This window comes from Lynx canadensis, chromosome B3 (genome assembly GCF_007474595.2).
Source record: "Lynx canadensis isolate LIC74 chromosome B3, mLynCan4.pri.v2, whole genome shotgun sequence".
NCBI classification, from domain to species: Eukaryota; Metazoa; Chordata; class Mammalia; order Carnivora; family Felidae; genus Lynx; species Lynx canadensis.
In genome coordinates, this window is record NC_044308.2 from 146,797,096 (window position 1) to 146,816,964 (window position 19,869).

The window sequence follows — 19,869 nt, forward strand, 5'->3', positions numbered from 1 at the left end:
GAAGATATGCCTCACTGTATGATCAGCTGACTTGCTGCGTGTGGGGGTTTATGGTGGTCTTTGGAGGAAGGGGTGCAATGGTGGTCTGGTTGCCAGGCACTCTTTCCTAGTAGCAAGCACTTGATGGGGACAGGAGTAGGTGGAGCTTGGTTTTAGTGGCTCAGCTTCCACTGGGGATGCTGTGCTGCTGAGTGAAATCTGTCCATGATGATTGGTGGGAGGAGATATTGGCAACAGCTCCCTCTCTAGTCCCTGGAGTTGGAGTTCCCAGCCTCCCCTGTTCAGGAAGCCCTCACACAGAGAGAACACTTGTGGGTCCCAGGATTCCATCAGAATTGCTTTCACCCTGTCTGTGTCCAAGCCAATGGCCCATCTGGTGGCACAGGGCTCTTACGTTTTATCTCAGGAGCTCTAGCTGGGTTTGAAAACTCCAAATTGTGTGAACTCAATATGACAGGGACCCCACTGATCCTCTGGGAGAGGGTCTTGCTGTGCTGTGCCTGGAGCTGGTTTACCCCAGATGGGCAGTTGCATGAACACTAGGGGCTTGGAGTACATGGTGAAGAACAACCAGAAGGCAGCATCCAGCTAGCTGCTCTCAGAAGAGGCTCCTGTGCTAATGATCAGGGAATTTTAATGGTGCCTGTCAGCTCTCCTGTCCTATGAGAGCGAATGCTCCATCTCCCAAATGCACTCCACGAAGGGAATTGTCTCTCCCCATGCGATCCAGGGGATACTCAGACCACAGTTCCCCTTATGGGCCTCTGCCCTCCTCCACAGGAGCACTGCTGTGCCCACCAGACTCCACCCCAATGACGGGATCAACTTTTAGATCTTCAGTCTTTGAGCTCCCCGTTTACAGGAGGTTGACTTGTCATGATTAACTTTATGGGTTATCTTGACTGCGTCATGGGTGCCCAGATTCACCACTGTTTCTGTGGATGTCTGTGATGTGTTCCAGAAGAGATTGGCATTTCCATCCATGGTTTCTTTCTGCCTGGGCACCACCCATTCCATTAAGTTTGTGAATAGAATCTGATGCAGATGGAGGATGAATTCCCTCATTTTTACTTCCCACGTGCTTGTTTGAACTGGAATATTGCTCTCCTCCGGCCCTTTTTCTGAGAGTTACATCATCAGCTCTCCAGGTTCTGAGACTAGACACTAGTCAGAATCAGACAAGAATTGCATCACTGGTTTTCCTGGGTCTTCAGCTTGTGAGTGTAGATCATGGGTCTTCTCAACATATTTAGTTATGGAAACCAATGACCTTTGGGTTCTGTTCCTCAGGGGAATCTTGACTAATACATGGAGATTTTTTGTCTCTCCTATGGAGTAATTGAATAAAGATGTAACTCATTTAAAGTCCTGAGTAGCAAAGGGCTATGAAGAAAATGTCACGTTGTTGGACTGGGACAAGGGCTGGGTGAGGATAAGGAGGAGCTGTGGGATCCTGTGGTCCTGGCTGCACAGGGAGCGCATCTGGGAATCCTGTAAAGGTGCAGCTGTTGTGCCTCAGGAAATCTGTAATTCACTCATGTTGAGGGACTGGAGTAAGCAAGTGCAAACAACTGTGTCTTTGTGCATGTTAGTCTAGTTTCCCTATGACAACCCAGTTGCTAATTCAGAAAGTTAATAGGTACACACAGAATCATATAACCAGGGAGGCTCCCTGGGGAAACTGCTGTGTGGAGAGGAAGCTCCAGACCCTGAAAGGAAACCTGCCTGTAACCTCCATCTGCACCTGCGCCTGGGAACACAAAGCAGAATTGTGCATAGTGTGCGCCCCCTTGTGGTGCTGATCCCCTCCAGCAGGGAGGTTTGTGTCTGGGTTCGCAGTGATGTCCCCTCACTGTGTCTCTTGCACAGTAATATGTGGCCGTGTCCTCGGTCTTGAGATTGTTCATCTGCAGATACAGCGTGTTCTTGGAGTTGTCTCTGGAGATGGTGAATCGGCCCTTCACGGAGTCTTCGTAGCTTGTGCTACCTCCACTACTACTAATATACGCGACCCACTGCAGCCCCTTTCCTGGAGCCTGGCGGACCCAGTCCATGTTGTAGTCACTGAAGGTGAATCCAGAGGCCACACAGGTGAGTCTCAGGGACCCCCCGGGCTTCACCAGGTCTCCCCCAGACTCCACCAGCTGAACGTCACACTGGACACCTGCAGACACAAGATATGTTGGTCAGGAAACTCACACATCCATTGTTTCACTCATATCCACTCATATACTCAGTGTCGCCCGTTCACCATGAATTACCTTTTAAAAGAGCAACCAGGAACACCCAGCCCAGCACAAACTCCATGGTGAGGTGTGTGTGTTCTGTGCTGATCACAGAATGGGAACACCTGGGACTCCTGGGGCTGGGGCTTGTCTCCCAGCTGCACGGTAGGGCTGGGTTGGTTTTATCAGCACAGAAAGGGCCCCATTTGCATGTCTTCTGACATATATATCAAGCTCCAGACTTAGATTTGATTGTGTAAAAGTGAATGACAGGGTTAGGGACGCACTTCAATATTAGTTTGTGTGGATGGCGGTGTGACAATATGAAGAATTCTTTTTTTCAGTTTTGGATTTTTACCTTTATGAATGGAGGCTTCGGAATAATCTTTAAGAAACATTTACCTCAACAGCATGATCACGCATTATTTTCTCTTAAAATATTTTAATTTTTTATTTTTAATTAGTATTTATTTTTAGTTTTAAAAATTAACATCCAAATTCGTTAGCATATAGTGCAACAATGATTTCAGGAGTAGATTCCTTTGTGCCCCTTACCAGTTTAGCCCATCCCCCTCCCACAACCCCTCCAGCAGCCCTCTGTTTCTTCTCCATATTTATGAGTCTCTTATGCTCTGTCCCCTCCATGTTTTCATATTATTTTTGTTTCCCTTCCCTAATGTTCATCTGTTTTGTTTCTTAAAGTCCTCATATTAGTGAAGTCATATGATTTTTGTCTTTCTACGACTGATTCATTTCACTTAGCATCATACCCTCTAGTTCCATCCACATAGTTGCAAATGGCAAGATTTCACTCTTTTTGATTGCCAAGTAATACTCCATTGTATATATTTACCACTTCTTCTTTATCCATTCATCCATCGATGGACATTTGGCTCTTTTCATACTTAAGCTATTGTTGATAGTGCTGGTATAAACATGGGGGTGCATGTGTCCCTTTGAAACAGAACACCTGTGTCCCGTGGATAAATGCCTAGTAGTGCAATTGCTGGGTCGTAGGGGATTTCTATTTTCAGTTTTTTGAGGAATCTCCATACAGGTTTCCAGAGTGGCTGCACCAACTTGCATTGCCCCCCAAAATGCAAAAGAGATCCTCTCTCTGCATCCTCACCAACATCTGCTGTTGCCTGAGTTGTTAATGTTAGCCATTGTGACAGGTGTCAGGTGGTATCTCATTGGGGTTTTGATTGGCATTTCCGTGATGATGAGTGATGTGGAGCTTTTTTTCATGTGTCGGTTGGCCATCTGGATGTCTTCTTTGGAGAAGTGTCTATTCATGTCTTTTTCCGGTTTCTTCTCTGGATTGTGTTTTGGGTGTTGAGTTTGATAAATTCTTTATAGATTTTGGATACTACCTCTATATGTGAGATGTCATTTGCAAATATCTTCTCCCATTCTGTCAGTTGAATTTTAGTTTTGCTAATTGTTGCCTTCACCAGGCAGAAGCTTTTTATTTTGATGAGGTCCCAGTAGTGCATTTTTGCTTTTGTTTTCCTTGCCTCCAGGGACGTGTTGAGGAGGAAGTTGGTGTGGCCAAGATCAAAGATGTTTTTGCCTGCTTTCTTCTCAAGGATTTTGATGGCTTCCTGACTTACATTGAGGTCCTCATCCATTTTGAGGTTATTTTTGTGTATGGTGTAAGAAAGTGGTCCTGGTTCATTCTTCTGCATGTCACTGTCCAGTTTTCCCAGCACCACTTGCTGAAGACACTGTCTTTATTCCATTGGATAGTCTTTCCTGCTTTGTCAAAGATTAGATAGCCATACATTTGTGGGTCCATTTCTGGATTTTGTATTCTGCTCCATTGATCTGAGTGTCTGTTCTTGTTTTTTTTTATTTTTTTGGCATTTATTTATTACTTTTTAGAGACAGAGACAGAGCATGAGCGGGGGAGTGTCAGAGAGAGAGGAAGACACAAAATTCCAAGCAGGCTTCAGGCTCTGAGCTGTCAGCACACAGCCTGATGTGGAACTCTAACTCACGAACTGCCAGATCGTGACCTGAGTCAAAGTCGGATCCTTAAGAGACTGATCCACTCAGATGCCCCTGAGTGTCTGTTATTGTGCCAGTACCATACTGTCTTGATGATTACAGCTTTGAAGTACAGCTGGAAGTCTGGGATTGTGATGCCTCCTGCATTGGTTTTCTTTTTCAAGATTTCTTTGGCTATTCGGTGGCTTTTCTGGTTCCATACAAATTTTAGGATTATTTTTTCTAGCTCTGTGAAGAATGCTGGTGTCACTTTGATCGGGATTGCATTGAATATGTAGATTGCTTTGGGTACTATCGGCATTTTAACAATATTTGTTCTTCCTATTCAGGAGCATGGAATCTTTTTCCATATTTTGTCTTCTTCAATTTCTTTCATAAGCTTTCTATGGTTTTCAGTGTAAAGATTTTTCACCTCTTTGGTTAGATTTCTTCCTGGGTATTTAATGGTTTTTGGTGCTACTGTAAATGGGATAGATTCCTTGATTTCTCTTTCTGTTGCTTCATTGTTGGTGTATAGGAATGCAACCGATTTCTCTGCATTGATTTTATATCCAGCCACATGGCTGAATTCATGAATCAATTCTAGCAGTTTTTTGGTGGGGTCTTTTGGGTTTTCCATATAGAGTATCATGTCATCTGTGAAGAGTGAAAGTTTGACCATCTCCTGGCCAATTTGGATGCCTTTTATTTCTTTGTGTTGTCTGAGTGCAGAGGCTAAGACTTCCAATACTATGTTGAATAACAGTGGCGAGAGTGGACATCCCTGTCTTGTTCCTGACCTTAGGGAGAAAGCTCTCAGTTTTTCCCCATTGAGGATGATATTAGCATTGGGTCGTTCATAGATGGCTTTTATGATCTCCAGGTATGCTCCTTCTATCCCTACTTTCTTGAGGATTTTTATCAAGAAAGGATGTTGTATTTTGTCAAATGCTTTCTCTACATCTATGGAGAGGATCATATGGTTCCTGTCCTTTCTTTTATCAATGTTATGAATCACGTTAATAGTTTTACAGATATTGAGCCATCCCTGCATCCCAGGTATAAATCCCACTTGGTCGTGGTGAAGAATTTTTTAATGTATTATTGTTTCTGGTTGGATAATATCTTGTTGAGGATTTTTGCATCCATGTTCATCAGTGAAATTGGTCTATATTTCTCCTTTTTAGTGTGGTCTCTGTCTTCTTTAGGAATCAAGGTAATGCTGGCTTAATAGAAAAAGTTTGGAAGTTTTCCTTCCATTTCTATTTTTTGGAACACCTTCAAGAGAATAGGTTTAACTCTTCCTTATATGTTTGGTAGAATTCCCCTGGAAAGCCATCTGGTCCTGGACTGTTGTCTTTTGGCATATTTGATTACTAATTCGATTTCCTTACTGGTTAAGGGTCGGTTCAAATTTTCTATTTATTCCCTGTTTCAGTTTTGGTAGTGTATATGTTTCTAGGAATTTGTCCATTTCTTCCAGATTGCCCATTTTATTGGCATACAATTGCTCATAACATTCTCTTATTACTGTTTTTATTTCCGTTGTATTGGTTGTGATCTCTCCTCTGTCATTCTTGATTTTATTTAGTTCGGTCCTTTCCTTTTTCTTTTTGATCAAAATGGATAGTGGTTTATCAATTTTGTTAATTCTTTCAAAGTACCAGATTTTAGTTTCATTGATGTGTTCTACTGTGTTTTGGTTTCGATAGCACTAATTTCTGCTCTAATCTTTAGTATTTCCTGCCTTCTGCTGGTTTCGGGTTTTATTTGCTGTTCCTTTTCCAGCTCTTTAGTCATAAGGTTAGGTTGTGTATCTGAGATCTTCCTTCTTTAGGAAGGCCTGGATTGCTATATACTTTCCTCTTAGGACCGCCTTTGCTGCATCCTAGAGGTTTGCGTTGTGGTGTTATCATTTTCACTGACTTCCATATACTTTTTAGTTTCTTCTTTAATGCTTCTTTAGCCCATTCATTCTTTAGTAGGTTCTTCAGTCTCTCATTATTTGTTACCTTTCCAAATTTTTTCTTGTGGTTGATTTTGAGTTCATGGCATTGTGGTCTGAAAATATGCATGGTATGATCTCGATCTTTTTGTACTTACTTAGGGCTGATTTGTGTCCCAGTATATGGTCTATTCTGGAGAACGTTCCATGTGCACTGGAGAAGAGTGCATATTCTGTTGCTTTAGGATGAAATGTTCTGAATATATTTGTTAAGTCCTTCTGGTCCAGTGTGTCATTCAAAGCCATTGTTTTCTTGTTGATTTTTTGATCAGGTGATCTGTTCACTGTTGTGAGTGGGGTGTTGAAGTCTCCTACTATTATGGTATTCTTATCGATGAGTTTCTTTATGTTTGTGATTAATTGATTTCTATATTTGGGTGCTCTCACAATTGGCACATAAATGTTTACAATCCTTAGGTCTTCTTGGTGGATAGACCCTTTGATTATGAAGGATATAATGCCATTGTGCATGTCTTGATGCAGTCTTTATTTTAAAGTCTAGATTGTCTGATATCAGTATGGTACTCCGGCTTTCTTTTGTTGAACATTAGCATGATAGATGGTTCTCCATCCCCTTATTTTCAATCTGGAGGCATCTTTAGGTCTAAAGTGGGTCTCTTGTAAAAAGCATATAGATGGATCTTGTTTTCTTCTCCATTCTGTTACCCTATGTCTTTTGAATGGGGCATTGAGTCCATTGACGTTTAGAGTGAGTACTGAAAGATAGGAGTTTATTGCTATTATGATGCTTGTAGAGTTGGAGTTTATGGTGGTGTTTTTTGGTCTTTCTAATCTTTGTTGATTTTGGTATTTATTTATTTATACAGATATATTTTCATCTCTTCTCCCCTCAGAGATTCCCCCTTAAAATTTCTTGCAGGGCTGGTTTAGTGGTCACAAACTCATTTAATTTTTGTTTGTATTGGAATCTTTTTATCTCGCCTTCTATTTTGAATGACAGCCTTGCTGGACACAGAATTCTTGGCTGCATATTTTTCTGATTTAGCACACTGAGTACATCCCGCCACTCCTTTCTGGCCTGCCACGTTTCTGTGGATAGGTCTGCTGTAAACCTGATCTGTCTTCCCTTGTAAGTTATGGACTTTGTTTCCCTGTTGGTTTTTTGATTCTCTCCTTGCCTGAGTACTTTGTCAATTTGACTATGATGTGCCTTGTTGATGGTCGGTTTTGGTTGAATCTAATGGGAGTCCTCTGTGCTTCCTGGATTTTGATGTCTGTGTCTTTGGCCAGGTTAGGAAAGTTTTCCGTTATGATTTGCTCACATAACCCTTCCACTCCTAATTCTCTCTTCCACTTCTGGGACCCCTATGATTCTCATGTTTTTTCTTTTTAATGAGTCAGTGATTTATCTAATTCTTAAATCTTGCTCTTTTGCCTTAATCTCCCTCTTTTTTTCTGCTTCTTTATTCTCTATAAGGTTGTCCTCTATAACGCTGATTCTCTGTTCTGCCTCATCCATCCGTGCCACCGCTGCATCCATCTGTGATTGCAGCTCAGTTATAGCATTTTAAATTTCATTCTGGCTATTTTTTTTACTTCTTTTGTCTCTGCAGAAGGGATTTTAATCTATTTTTGACTGCAGCTAGTATTCTTATTATTATGATTCTAAATTCTGGTTCAGACATCTTGCTTGTATCTGTGTTGGTTAAATCCCTGACTGTCGTTTCTTCGTGGTCTTTCTTTTGGGGTGAATTCCTTCGTTTTGTCATTTTGAAGGGAGAAAAGGAATTAATGAGGTCGCAAAATTGAAATAAAAAGAAAATTACACAAATATTAAAATTAAAAATTACACACACACACAAATTGAATGGAATATACACTGAAGTAGACTAAAATGAGAGGATGGGAATAAAATAGAGTTTAAAAAATTTATAGAAAAGTAACGAATATAGTAGAAAAAATAAAGAACAATATTTTTAATAAAAATTAAAAATAAATGTGATTTTTGTCTTTTTCTGTATTCTAGAAAAAAGAGAGGAAACAAAAAAGAGAAAAAAAGATAAAAATGTTAAAAAAGGAATCATTTGAAAATTCAAAAAGTGAATACACCATAGTAGACCAAAAAAAGTGATGGAAGTAAAATAGAATTTGAAAATATTTACATAAACGCAATCAATATAGTAAAAAAAATTAAAGAAAAATATTTTTAATAAAAATTGAAAGTAAAATGAAGTTTACTCATTCTGCATTCCAGAAAAACTACAGAAACGAAGAAGAGAAAAAAGAAAAAGAAAGAAAAAATAAAAAGGAAACTGTTTGGAAATTTGAAAACGGGAATACACTGAAGTAGAGTAAAATGAAATGATGGAAGTAAAATAGAATTTGAAAAAAATACAGAAATTGAAAAAATATTGTAATACAAATTAAAGAAAATATTTTTAATAATAATTGACAATAAAAATAATTTTTTGTTTCTGCATTCAAGAAAAAAGTGTAAAAGAGAAAAAGAAGAAAAGAAAGAAAATTGACTGGATGTACTGGCTAACAGATTGAAGTAGGATTGAAATTACTTCGTTATCCCCTAGATGTCAGTCTATGTAGCTCTTTATAGTCCATAAATTAAGCGGCAGTGAGACTTGTGTTCCTGAAGAGCCCAGTTGGCCCAGTTGTGCAGGGCTCAGTGTAATGGCTCTTAGGTCCACTAGATGGCGCTTTTAGGCTCCTGGGGTGGATTGTTGTGGTGCTTGTAGTTGTGAATGCACATGTGCGTGAGAGGTGAAAATGGTGCCACCCAGGTACCCAGTCTGTTCTCCTGGATCAGCAATCGCGCACCCATCCTCTGTCTTCAGCCCTTATCCACTCCCTGCTCCTTTACTCTCTGTGACCAGGCGGACGCCGCACCTCTCTCCCAAGTTTTGTCACAGACGCGGCTGTTTTCCCCGGTCCCTTACGTCCAAAGGACCATGGCTTTGACCTGTTCTGCCCCTCTGTGGGAGGGTCTCACCAAGCAATGGCCAAATGAGCAATGGCCAAATATCGGCTGCACCTAGGAACGCTTTCTGGACCCTGTTGTTGTCGGTGCCCGAGACTGTGGCAAGGTGCCAGCCTGCCCCATAAAACGTTTGCGAGAGAGTGTAGCAGCAGCATTTCGTGGATTATGGAAAATCACAACACACATCTGGCACCAGGCTTCACCCTAAACGACCTTTTTCCACACCAGCACATAAGACATCTACTGGTCTCACTCATATCCCCTCACATACTCAGTGTCTCTCGTTCACCATGAATTACCTTTTAAAAGGCAACCAGGAACACCCAGCCAAGCACAAACTCCATGGTGAGGTGTCTGTTCTGTTCTGATCAGAGAATGGGAACACCTGGGACTCCCGGGGCTGGGGCTCCTCCTCTCCCAGCTGCAGAGTCTGGGATGGGCTGGTTTTATCAGCACAGAGAGGACCCCATTTGCATGTGCTCTGACATATATATTAAGCTCTAGTCTTAGATTTGATTCTTTAAAAATGAACGACAGGGTTAGGGACGCACTTTAGTTTGTGTAGATGGTGCTGTGACAATATGAATAATTGTATTCAGTGAGTACAGGTATATTTGCAGTCCTGTGTGCATTTTTACAGGTCTTTCATCAACATAGATCATTTTCACTCTACAATTATTTTACATACTTTTTGAAGTTTAACCCAAAATACTTTATTCTGTGCCATTTTCACTTGTATAATTTTGTTATTTATTTTGCATGTATTTCCATGCTGGTGTGTGGAATCACAGGTGGTTAATTTTAATTATTTTCTTTGTTCATTGTGCATCCTGCACTTTTCCTCATTAACAAAAACTGGTTCTAATATTTTTTGTGGTATCTCTAGGGTTTTGTTATGTTTAAGATCAATGCCACCTGCAAACAAGTAATTTTTCTTCCTCCTTACTGATTTAAATGTCTTTTATTTTTTTTATTCCCTATTTTTTTTCTGGTTACCTCTTCCAGTTGTAGGAGAAGAAAGCTTTTCCCTTCTTTTCTTCTGGGATTTAGCCAGTGTAAGGATTCAATTGACATAAGACATATCTACAGGAGAGAATAAATTTCCTTTTGTAAGTGCATGGCCTTCCTAATGATATGACACCCAGAGAAAGGACAAAGCAGGTGGCACTTGTGATGTTCAGAAAAAAAACATTGGATTTGGCAAAAGTTTGGGGTACTATGTTAGTCACCAAGTAAGTAGGTTTGTTTGCATAGCCTTCTTGTCCCTGTATTCCTTATTCTGGTGTTAATGATGGTTCTTCCCACTTGGTACATGGGAGGGAGACTTATATCCTGCTGTCAAGGGATGATGGAGAGTCTGAGTGTACTTGGACTATTTCTCAAGTGACTTTCACCCAAATAAGCAGTGTGACAAGATGACATAGTTTGAGGTGGCATATGTGTTCTTCACCTTATCATGGGGAATACTGATGTTAGGGGTGACCATCATTGCCTGGCTCCTGATTTGACAGGAAAGCCTTCAGCATTTTACTGTTCAATATGCTGTCAGGTGTGGGCTTTTCATAGTGTCCATGAGCATGTGGAGGTAATTTCCTTCAGTTCCTTTTTAATTGGGTTCTTTTTAAATGATGGACATGTGTTGACTTTTCTCTAACTTTTTTTAAAATCAATTAATGATGGCTTTGATTCAATCATTCCTTCTGTTAATGGAGGACATCACATTTATGCATCTGTGTATGTTGAAGGATCCTCGCATCCCTGAGGTGAATCACACTGGATTATGTTGTATGATCCTTTCAAAGTTCTGTTGAATTCAGTATGCTCAGATTTGGTGAAGGAATTTTGCATGTATGTTCATTTGAGATAGTGACCTGTAGTTTCCCTTCTTGTGGTGTCTTTCTTTGGTTTTGGTGTGAAAACAATGCTCTCCTCACAAATTTCATTTGGGAGTGCTGTTTTTTTTTTTATCAGTGGTTTGTAATAGTTTGAGAAATTTTGGCATTAATTCCTCTTTAAATACTTAGTAGAAGTTTTAATAAAGCCATGGACTCCTATGCAGATTTTTTGGAGGGTGAGGTTTTAGATAGAGAAATCTTATTAATTTTTCTTTTGTTCATTTTGTATTTTTCCATGAAACAGTGTTGGTGGACTACATTATGGCATAAAATATGTAATTTCTTCCTGGTGATCTAATTGTTGGCCTATAAATACCAAAGTTTTTCTTTAATGATCCTTTTCATGTCTTTACTTCAGTTACGTCTCCTCTTTCAATTCTGATTGCATTTGTTTGAGTCTTCCCTATTTCCCCAGGCTACCTATTTGTTTCAAATTTTACTTACTTTTCCAAATACAAATTTTTATGTAATTGATTTGTTTTTTGTATTTGTGATAGTCTCTATTTTCTGTCTGCTTTATCTTTTTATGTTATTTTTATGTTTATCTTTTTATGTCAATAAAAATGCCAATGAGTTTTTTAAGGAACCTGAAAAATACACAATTCATATAAAAACACACAACACATGGAAGCAACAAAACAATCATGACGTCGAGAGAACCTGGAGGCATCACACTTCTCTCTTTCTAAAGATATTGCAGAGGTACATTAACCACAACAGTGTGCTGCTGGCATCAAATGAGACATTTAGACCAGTGGAGCTCATTACGGAGCCCAGAAGGAGAAGTTTGCAGATGCAGTCAGCAAATCCTCCACAAGATTTCCAACAATGCACAGTGGGGGGAGGATAGTGTCTCTTAAACATGGTGTTGACTAGGGGCACCTGTGTGGCTCGGTAAGTTAAGCATCCCACTTCCACTCAGGTCATGATCTCATGGTTTGTGGGTTCAAGTCTCACATCAGGCTCCTGCTGACAGCTCAGGGCCTGGATTCTTTTGCTGCCTCTATCTCTGTGCCTCCCTACTCATGATCTGTCTTTCTCCCTCAAAAACAAAGTAAAAATTAAAAAATAGTATTGATATATACATGCAAAATAATAACATTTGGCCATAATCTTGCTTCATACATATACGTCGACACAAAAAAAATCTCTAAATGGATGAAGGATTAAGAAGAACACTTGAACCTAAATGCCTTCAAAGAAAACATGAAAGATAAACGTGATGACATTCACTTGAGAATGATTGATTTGATATAAAAGCAAAGTCACAGAGAACAAAGCAGGCAAGGGGGACTACACCATACTAGAAAAGGGGCAAGCAAATATTTGCAGAGCTAGAAGGCAGTCTATGGGAGGGTAGACATTACAATAAAAAATATTGAAAAGGAGTTAATATCCAAAATGCAGGAGGGACAATAAGGTGTTCTCATTTCCCGGCCGTCAGACCACACCTCAAGCTTCCCCCTTTCCCTAATGGAGACCCACCTCCATTCAAATTGCTCCTCAGAAGATGAGTCTTAAAGATGTGCCCACTAGTGTCTGGGCCTCACATGCACAAGAGGATGGATAGCCCCCAGTGCAGAGCCTGTGCTCAGGGGGCCTGAGAAAGGAGCTGCCCCCACCCATCAGTAGCCAGATGCCCTGTCTTGCTGCAGAGGGAGGACCTGGCCCTGTGATAGACTCTGTTACCGCAGGATGTTCTTGCTTTACCTCCTCGCCATGTAACACCCCGATCTTGTGAGTAAAGAAAGAACAGAATTTGATGCAGAAGGCAAGGCCACTGATTTGTACAATGTAGGGACCATAAAGTCTTTTGTCATCTATTACCCCCCCACACCCATCTTTTATCCCTAACCGGGCTGCCACTCATGCCTCAATTCCTGGTGATGAAGATGCATTACTGGAATGAACATCTGCTCAACTTTCTTGTCAATGCCATTGCACTCTGATTCACAAGTTCTCTTTTCATGTATGCTTGGGGAAGGCAACTAAGTTGGGCTCAATATTACTCCAAGTTGTAGAAGGCAACTTACATTCTGTGCCTTCACCCAAGGCTGCACTCTTGTTTAGTATGTCTGTGACTTGTCACTCTATTACCAAAGGAGTCAGAGAGCCCTTGCAGACTTCCCCACCCTCCTAAAGCACCAGCCGGACAGGGCCATACACCCTCCTGTCTTCTTAATGTCAACGGTTGCAAACAGCTACTGCCAACAAGGACTATGTCACAGTGCTTCAAAACTCCCCACAAAGTGTCTTGTCAGTTTTTCACATCCCTCTCACTGGTACAAAAATGCAGTTGCATAAACTTCTAAGGAAACTTGCCTACTGCTTCCCAAGGACCCCTAACTTCACTGCCTTGCTCTGTCTCTGTGAGCCCCTCACCCCTACCTGATGCTGCCACAGATTTCTTTTTGTGGCTTTCAGAGTCATTAACCTACTTTAAAGTGTTAATATTAGCTCTGTGCACACCCCAAACTCTCAACTGTCTGAATATCAATAACATGTTTCACCTCTCATTCCATGGAAATGGAGTGGCTACAGGTATCCTGCGACAACCTGTGCCTCTCGGATGTGTCCTATAACTTTCTTCCCATGAAAATTGGACTTTGGGCCATCAGGCCCCACTGCATGCTTGCACCCCCACAGCTGCTGTCTGGATACATTAGGATCCCCACTCATCTGTATTCCTCTCTGACAAGTTTGTAATTTCCAGGCCCACCACCTACCTACCAGCAGGCCACTGACCAACCCCTCCATCATCGTGTGTCATGTTAACAGTTTAAATCGGGCTATCCTACTCCCCTCCCTAAAAAGGGAGACCCAGGGCACCTGGGTGGCTCAGTTGGTGGGCTTCCTACTTCAGCTCAGGTCATGATTTTGTGGTTTGTGAGTTTGAGCCCTGCATCGTACTCTGTGCTGTCAGCTCAGAGCCTGGAGCCTGATTCAGATTCTGTGTCCCCCTCTCTCTCTGCTCCTCCCAACTCACACTCTTTCTCTCAAAAATAAATAAACATTAAAAACATTTAAAAGGGGAGACCCTACTTCACTCCACAAGATTGCTTTCAGCTATAGGAATGGTTTCTGGGATATCTGGTGGTCAACCCTGAGTTCTAGTTAAAAAAAAAAATTATTTAACATTTATTTCTTATTGAGAGACAGAGAGACACAGAGCGTGAGCAGCAGAGGGGTAGAGAGAGGGGGAGACATAGAATCTGAAGTAGGGTCCTAGCTCTGAGCTGCCAGTCCAGAGCCCGATATGGGGCTTGAACTCACAAACTGCAAGATCATGACTGAGCTGAGGTCCATCGCTTAACCACCTGAGCCACCCAGGTGCCCCACACTGACTTCTATTTTGTGACAGCTCCTGTATGTGGGGAAACATAGGAACCACTCAGGCTAGTGTCCCTAGTAGAAGTACTCCAGGCGTCCTCTCTGCATGCTGTAAAATCAGTCTAAGCCACTGTGCTCCCAGGTTTTCCCAAGCTTGCACATCTGCAAAGGGAAAGACTGCCACTATTCACAGCCATTCCAGAGATGTCCTGGAGTCTTCAGGGCTGTTGGCACCCTCTGGAAATCCCACAGGTCCTAACCGCCATGAGTACCAGAGGACAGAGGACATTTTTCCAGCAGGCCTATAATTGCTGCCCTATTATATGCAACTGATATTTCTGCTAAAATTGCTAACAGTCAATCTCCAGCCCAAACTGTGAGGAGACTGTCACTATCTCTCCAGCGACTGACAGAGCTCACAAGGCTCTCAAATACACAGCCAAGATCAGAGGTGTCCTTTCCTTCACTTTCGAAGCCTGCCTTTTTCCCTGACTTGGACTACTGTTTATCATGTAAATTCCTCACAATGGGAAAAGACAGGTGGACAGATAATGATCAGATGGGGTGTACATTGAGGTTGAGTGGGCCTCCTGAGGCCCCTTTCTTCTCTCCTTTGGTATTGCACCAACCCCATCAGATGGGATAATTAAGAAACTGAGAGACAGCGGGTTCTTCCCAGGCATCCACTAAACCTCTGACTACATTATTTCCCAGGGCACTATTGTAAATCTCTCCAAGTTTTGTATAATATCAGCAGGCCCCAGGGAGTCCCTCTAGCCCCTCCCTACCCACTGGGGCTCTCCAGATGGATTTGACAAATTGGCTTCCTTTTTGGTTAATGGCTGCTTGTTTGGTGATGGACTGATGCTGTCTTACTAGACATGACAATGCCACGACTGTGGTAAAGAATGTAATGCCTGAAATGGTTCCTGGATTTGCCATTCCATTATGGATTTAGCCAGACCAAGGAATTCACTTCAGCACATAGACAAACTACATACTTGCAAAGAATTGGGGGTGATAATTTGAATTTCATACACCACATCATCCTTAATCATCACAGAAGCGGACGATGATGATATGTGAATTAGGGGAACAGATATGGAACATGAAAAACTAGACACAAAAGTCCTTCAGGAAAAATCCGCCTGGAAACTGGCCTGGAACATCCAGAATTATTGTCCTCGGCCCTTAATGAGATTTGGAATGCTCCAAATAGCAGGCAGGAACTGACCCCCTTTGCAACAGTATTTTCGAAAGGAATCCTTAACCCTTTCTTTACTGAGTGAATTTTATGATAACTTATATGACCAAATTGACGCCATGAATATCCATGTCCAAGAACTAACAGGTGCACTTGGGTCATATCATCCACAGACAATAAGAACATGGCCTCTGCCACTGCCTAGCCATGCCACCATTTCTGCAGAATATGGGACGCTCATCAGGTCGTCAGAGAGCACCCAGTGCCACCTCGCTGAGAAGGACCTCATGACGATCTGCTAGCCGACTACACTGCCATCAGAATTAGGGAAAGATTCTTCTGGATTCATGCAAGCTGCACACAATAGTTCCAGAAAATGCCATCGTTAAGATCCTGGATGGCCATCCCCACAACGACCATAGGTAAGGCTTCCCAGAGCCAATTCCCAGGCTCCTGAAACACATGGCATCACATAGTAGGTCATGGATCAAAAAGCTGCATTTCCACCTAGTTTCATTTTCCGGCTCTTTCCTGTTAGGAAAAAAAAATAACTTTTTAAAATGGTGCCTACCCTTCCCACCACTATTAAAAGACTGACTACATTTCCTGCTCTCCCTCTGAACCTCTATGATTGTCTGTCTTCAGACTGCATCTGCCCCATTCACCTGTGTAGTTATCTCAGCAGGTCAGACACAGACCCTCACACCAGTTTTCCAAGTCCCGTCTACAGTAAATAATCAGTCTGATTGTCAATTGTTTTGACATCAGGATAGCAAATAAGCCCCTAAAGTAGTCTTATTTCCTGCCAATGCCAGCAGGTGAATGCACCATGTGGGTGGACAAATGGATGGGTGTGGTATCTACAACCAGAACGACAACGTCACTCTGCCTTTCCTTCCACTGCATTGATTGGGACCACAACGTTGATGGAAACTTCAGGATGGTCCTTTGCTCAGGTGAAGTACTGGGAGATAATATTTCCCTGTGTATGAAGACAGTCATGGTGCTAGGTTCTCTCTCTCGGTGACATAGCAAGGCAATCTGGTGCCAGATGGTCACTAGATGCTCCAGCATAACCCCCATGGCACAAACACTTTCCGGATCACAAAATGTTTCATTGGCACTCAGACTACCTGTGCATCAAGTGGCATAGCTCAGCCACTTCCAGGTAAGGCTGCCTAACAGCACAAGTCATATGAGAGTAGACCGAAAATCTGGAGTAGCTCAGTCAGGTGACAAAACCCACCTTATAGCTGCTGAAGGGCTGCAGGCCTCCCATGTCTCACAAACGTTCAGGAATGCATGATAATTGACCAGTGACAGTGACCCTCAATTGCCCAGACCTGTGGGAACTCATGACAGGCTCTACATGAGCAGGTCAGGCTAACATCTTGGCACTGTTTGGACTGTTAGGAATTCCCAAGGCAGCAGGGTAGAGATGTACAGGTTGAGAGCAGACTGTGGCTGGGACTCCTTGGTCATTGATGCTGAATGGGACACACTGGCTATCTCAGTCATGACAGAGTATCCCCTGTGGCCCTTTAGATACCCTCAACTGCCTAGACAGTCTTAGGAATCTGAGCCATCTTATGGACAGCTGGGCATTTACATTTCAGTAGTCAACTGTAAAACACCACCTGTTAGGAGGGGGCATTAATTCCCGTCAAGTGGGTAGACTGAAAGGAGAAATGGTGTGTTTAATGTCCCCACTCCTTCAGTAAATCTTGAATTATGGGCTGCAATTACTCAGTCCTTTATTGTGCACAGTATTGATGTGCATATACTGTTTTAATTGGGTGTGTGTGGGGGGGTGCAATTTGCAGTCCTACAGACTCCTGATATGTAGCTCCCCCCAGGAAAGCCAGGCACAGGGTTTGTTCCTACTGGCCTTGATGGCATGTGAGGGCATCCACATCATTTACCAGACAATGCAGGGTCAAAGGGGCCACCGTTGGTAAAAGAGATTCAGTAAAGATTCTTCCAATAGTGACATCAAAGGGATGTTGAGACCCTTCTACTATCCCTCCCTTTATACCTGGTAAACTAAAGGGCACCACACTTATATTTGGAGGGGTTCCTGGGAAGCACTGTACCTTGGCTTCAGGGTCAATGAGAGAAATAAAGTGTTGTCTGTGTCTGTGTCCTACACAATAATTACAGAAGTGTAGAGGCAGTTGTCCCAGGAGGAAGGACATACTCCACAAACCTCCGGGTCCCTAGGCAGGGCCTTGGCATCTCCCCACCCACTGGGATCCCAGCTCCCCACTACCAGGGCTGTCATGTCCAGAGAAGTGATGGCACCCACCCGAAGGGTAGGAACAGCATTCTCTTGAAGATCCCAAAGAGTCTGATCTAAGTTTCTGACTTGTGTTCAGGCTGTCCTGAGATTAAGTCACTAGGGACCCCTCTTCTCAGAGCTGTGCATAAAGAGTAGTGTGGGCATCATCTCTAGAGCAAGAGATCTGGGTTGAAGTTCCACCCCTTGAATGGGGCACTGCTGGGACTCTCCTGTGGGCTCCTATCTGTGGAGGTGGTGATCCCATCAGCATTTGCAGTAAAGAAGTCTTGGGCTTCTTGAAAATTCTCCTTTTCACATCTGACTATGGCATGCATGCTAATGCCTGCTACACTAAAGCTGGTATTTCCATGAATTGTATTGGCACAAGGCTTAAGATCAGAGTGGTCCTTCAAGAAGAACTCCTTAGATTCTGTTGTCAAGTGCCTCTCCTCCAGGTGGAAATGGACAAGGGCTCATGGGCGCATGACATAAGGCAAAAACAAAACAAAACAAAACCCAAAACCCACACCCATTAAATTGTCCCCATTCTATCTTAGAGTGGATTGTATCAGGTGGGCTTGACCTCTCCCAGTGGGCCTGTGCTGTCATGCCATAAAAATCCAAGTCCGGAGAATCAGAGCTTCTTTCTTCCTACCTCTTTGGGCTTTAGGGCCCTAGGGAGCCTCGTCCCCAGAGCCTTCCCCTTTTTCCTTGGTGCGTGTCTCTTCCCATGTGCCTTGGGGTGATTGTCATAGGCTTTTTATACAGTGAAAAGACTGGAGGCTCCAAAGGTTTTCTCTAAGAAAACAGTCCGTTGATACCTTGAGCTTTTCAGTGATTTATGAATCTGGGGCACTTGGACCAATCCAGACAGCTGTAGTATGTCAAGTGCTTCAAGCAAAAGCTTGGAGCCAATTGTGAAGACCCACTAGAGCCAATCAATGTCCTTGTCTCCCTCCCTTTGGACAAATGATTCCAGGAAACCTTGCATTTTCCTGATGGTGTAGTGCCTATCACCATTTCTCTCTTTCACACTGGTCCGTGGATATGTTGGTGTAGTGGTCTTGACAGGGAGGACCTGGGATAGAAGTTAGCTCTTCCCAGACACGTGTGCTGAGGCCTCCCACACTGAGGTGTCCCCCACAACACCTGTCAAATAGGGAGCCATTGTCAACAGCAGTGAGGAATACAGCCAGTAGGGGGAGGTTGCTTTGACCATGTCCTCCACCCAGGGAGACATGATGCTCCTGGTCGAGTTGCCTCTGTCACTAGGTAGGCATGGCTAAGCAAACATAACACCAGGGTACTGGTTGGAACACAGTGGACCCAGCAGCCGGCGTCTTCTTCGACACTAATCTAGGGATATGGTCTTCGGTGTCCAGCAATATCTCACTTGGAGATGAGTAGGAAATACACACCTCTGGAACCCCAGGACGGTGCCTGATTGTTGGTCTCTGCAGGACGTCTGACTTTTTATGGCACTGGTAACATAGGGTGGGGGTTTCTGGCAACACCTGGCATCAGCCCAAATCAAAGCTACAGACCACCAGCAAGCTCCAGCTCCTTCCCAGAGCAGCTGAGATGTGGGGGTGAGGAACGAGTGAGCCATTCTCAGTTGTAACACACTGTTGGAAGGCACCACCTAGGCCCCCCAATCCCATCCCTGGGGACAAATGTGTCGGGACCCCAGCTGTTGTACAAAATTGAGAACATGTAGACTGTATCCTGCTGAAGGATTAGGCAAGAGCCATTGCTCAGGGGGTGGACAGGCGGCTCCCTGGGCATCTGAGCTCTGGCTTTGGATACATGAGATGCATGGGGCCCTCCTGACTCAAGGTGCGGTTTCAGTGCACCCCCAACAAAGGAAATGGAGGCACAGGATTTATGACTCACAGGGCCCAGAAGAAAGGGTACACAAGGACCTTGGAAAGGGCAGGCCTCCTCCCACATTCCCAGTGATCAGGACATAGAAAACAGGGTAGCAAGTACC

At 43.0% G+C, this 19,869-nt stretch overlaps 1 gene segment (V, D, J or C); it reads right to left on the bottom strand.

The window, feature by feature from the left end:
• Nucleotides 1–2,395, bottom strand: part of LOC115508090 — a 10,247-nt gene extending 7,852 nt beyond the window's left edge. Inside the window, 2 exon segments of the V gene segment in view lie at nucleotides 1,722–2,164; nucleotides 2,262–2,395. Coding sequence covers nucleotides 1,722–2,164; nucleotides 2,262–2,307 — 489 coding nt within the window.
• Nucleotides 2,396–19,869: the final 17,474 nt, after the last annotated feature.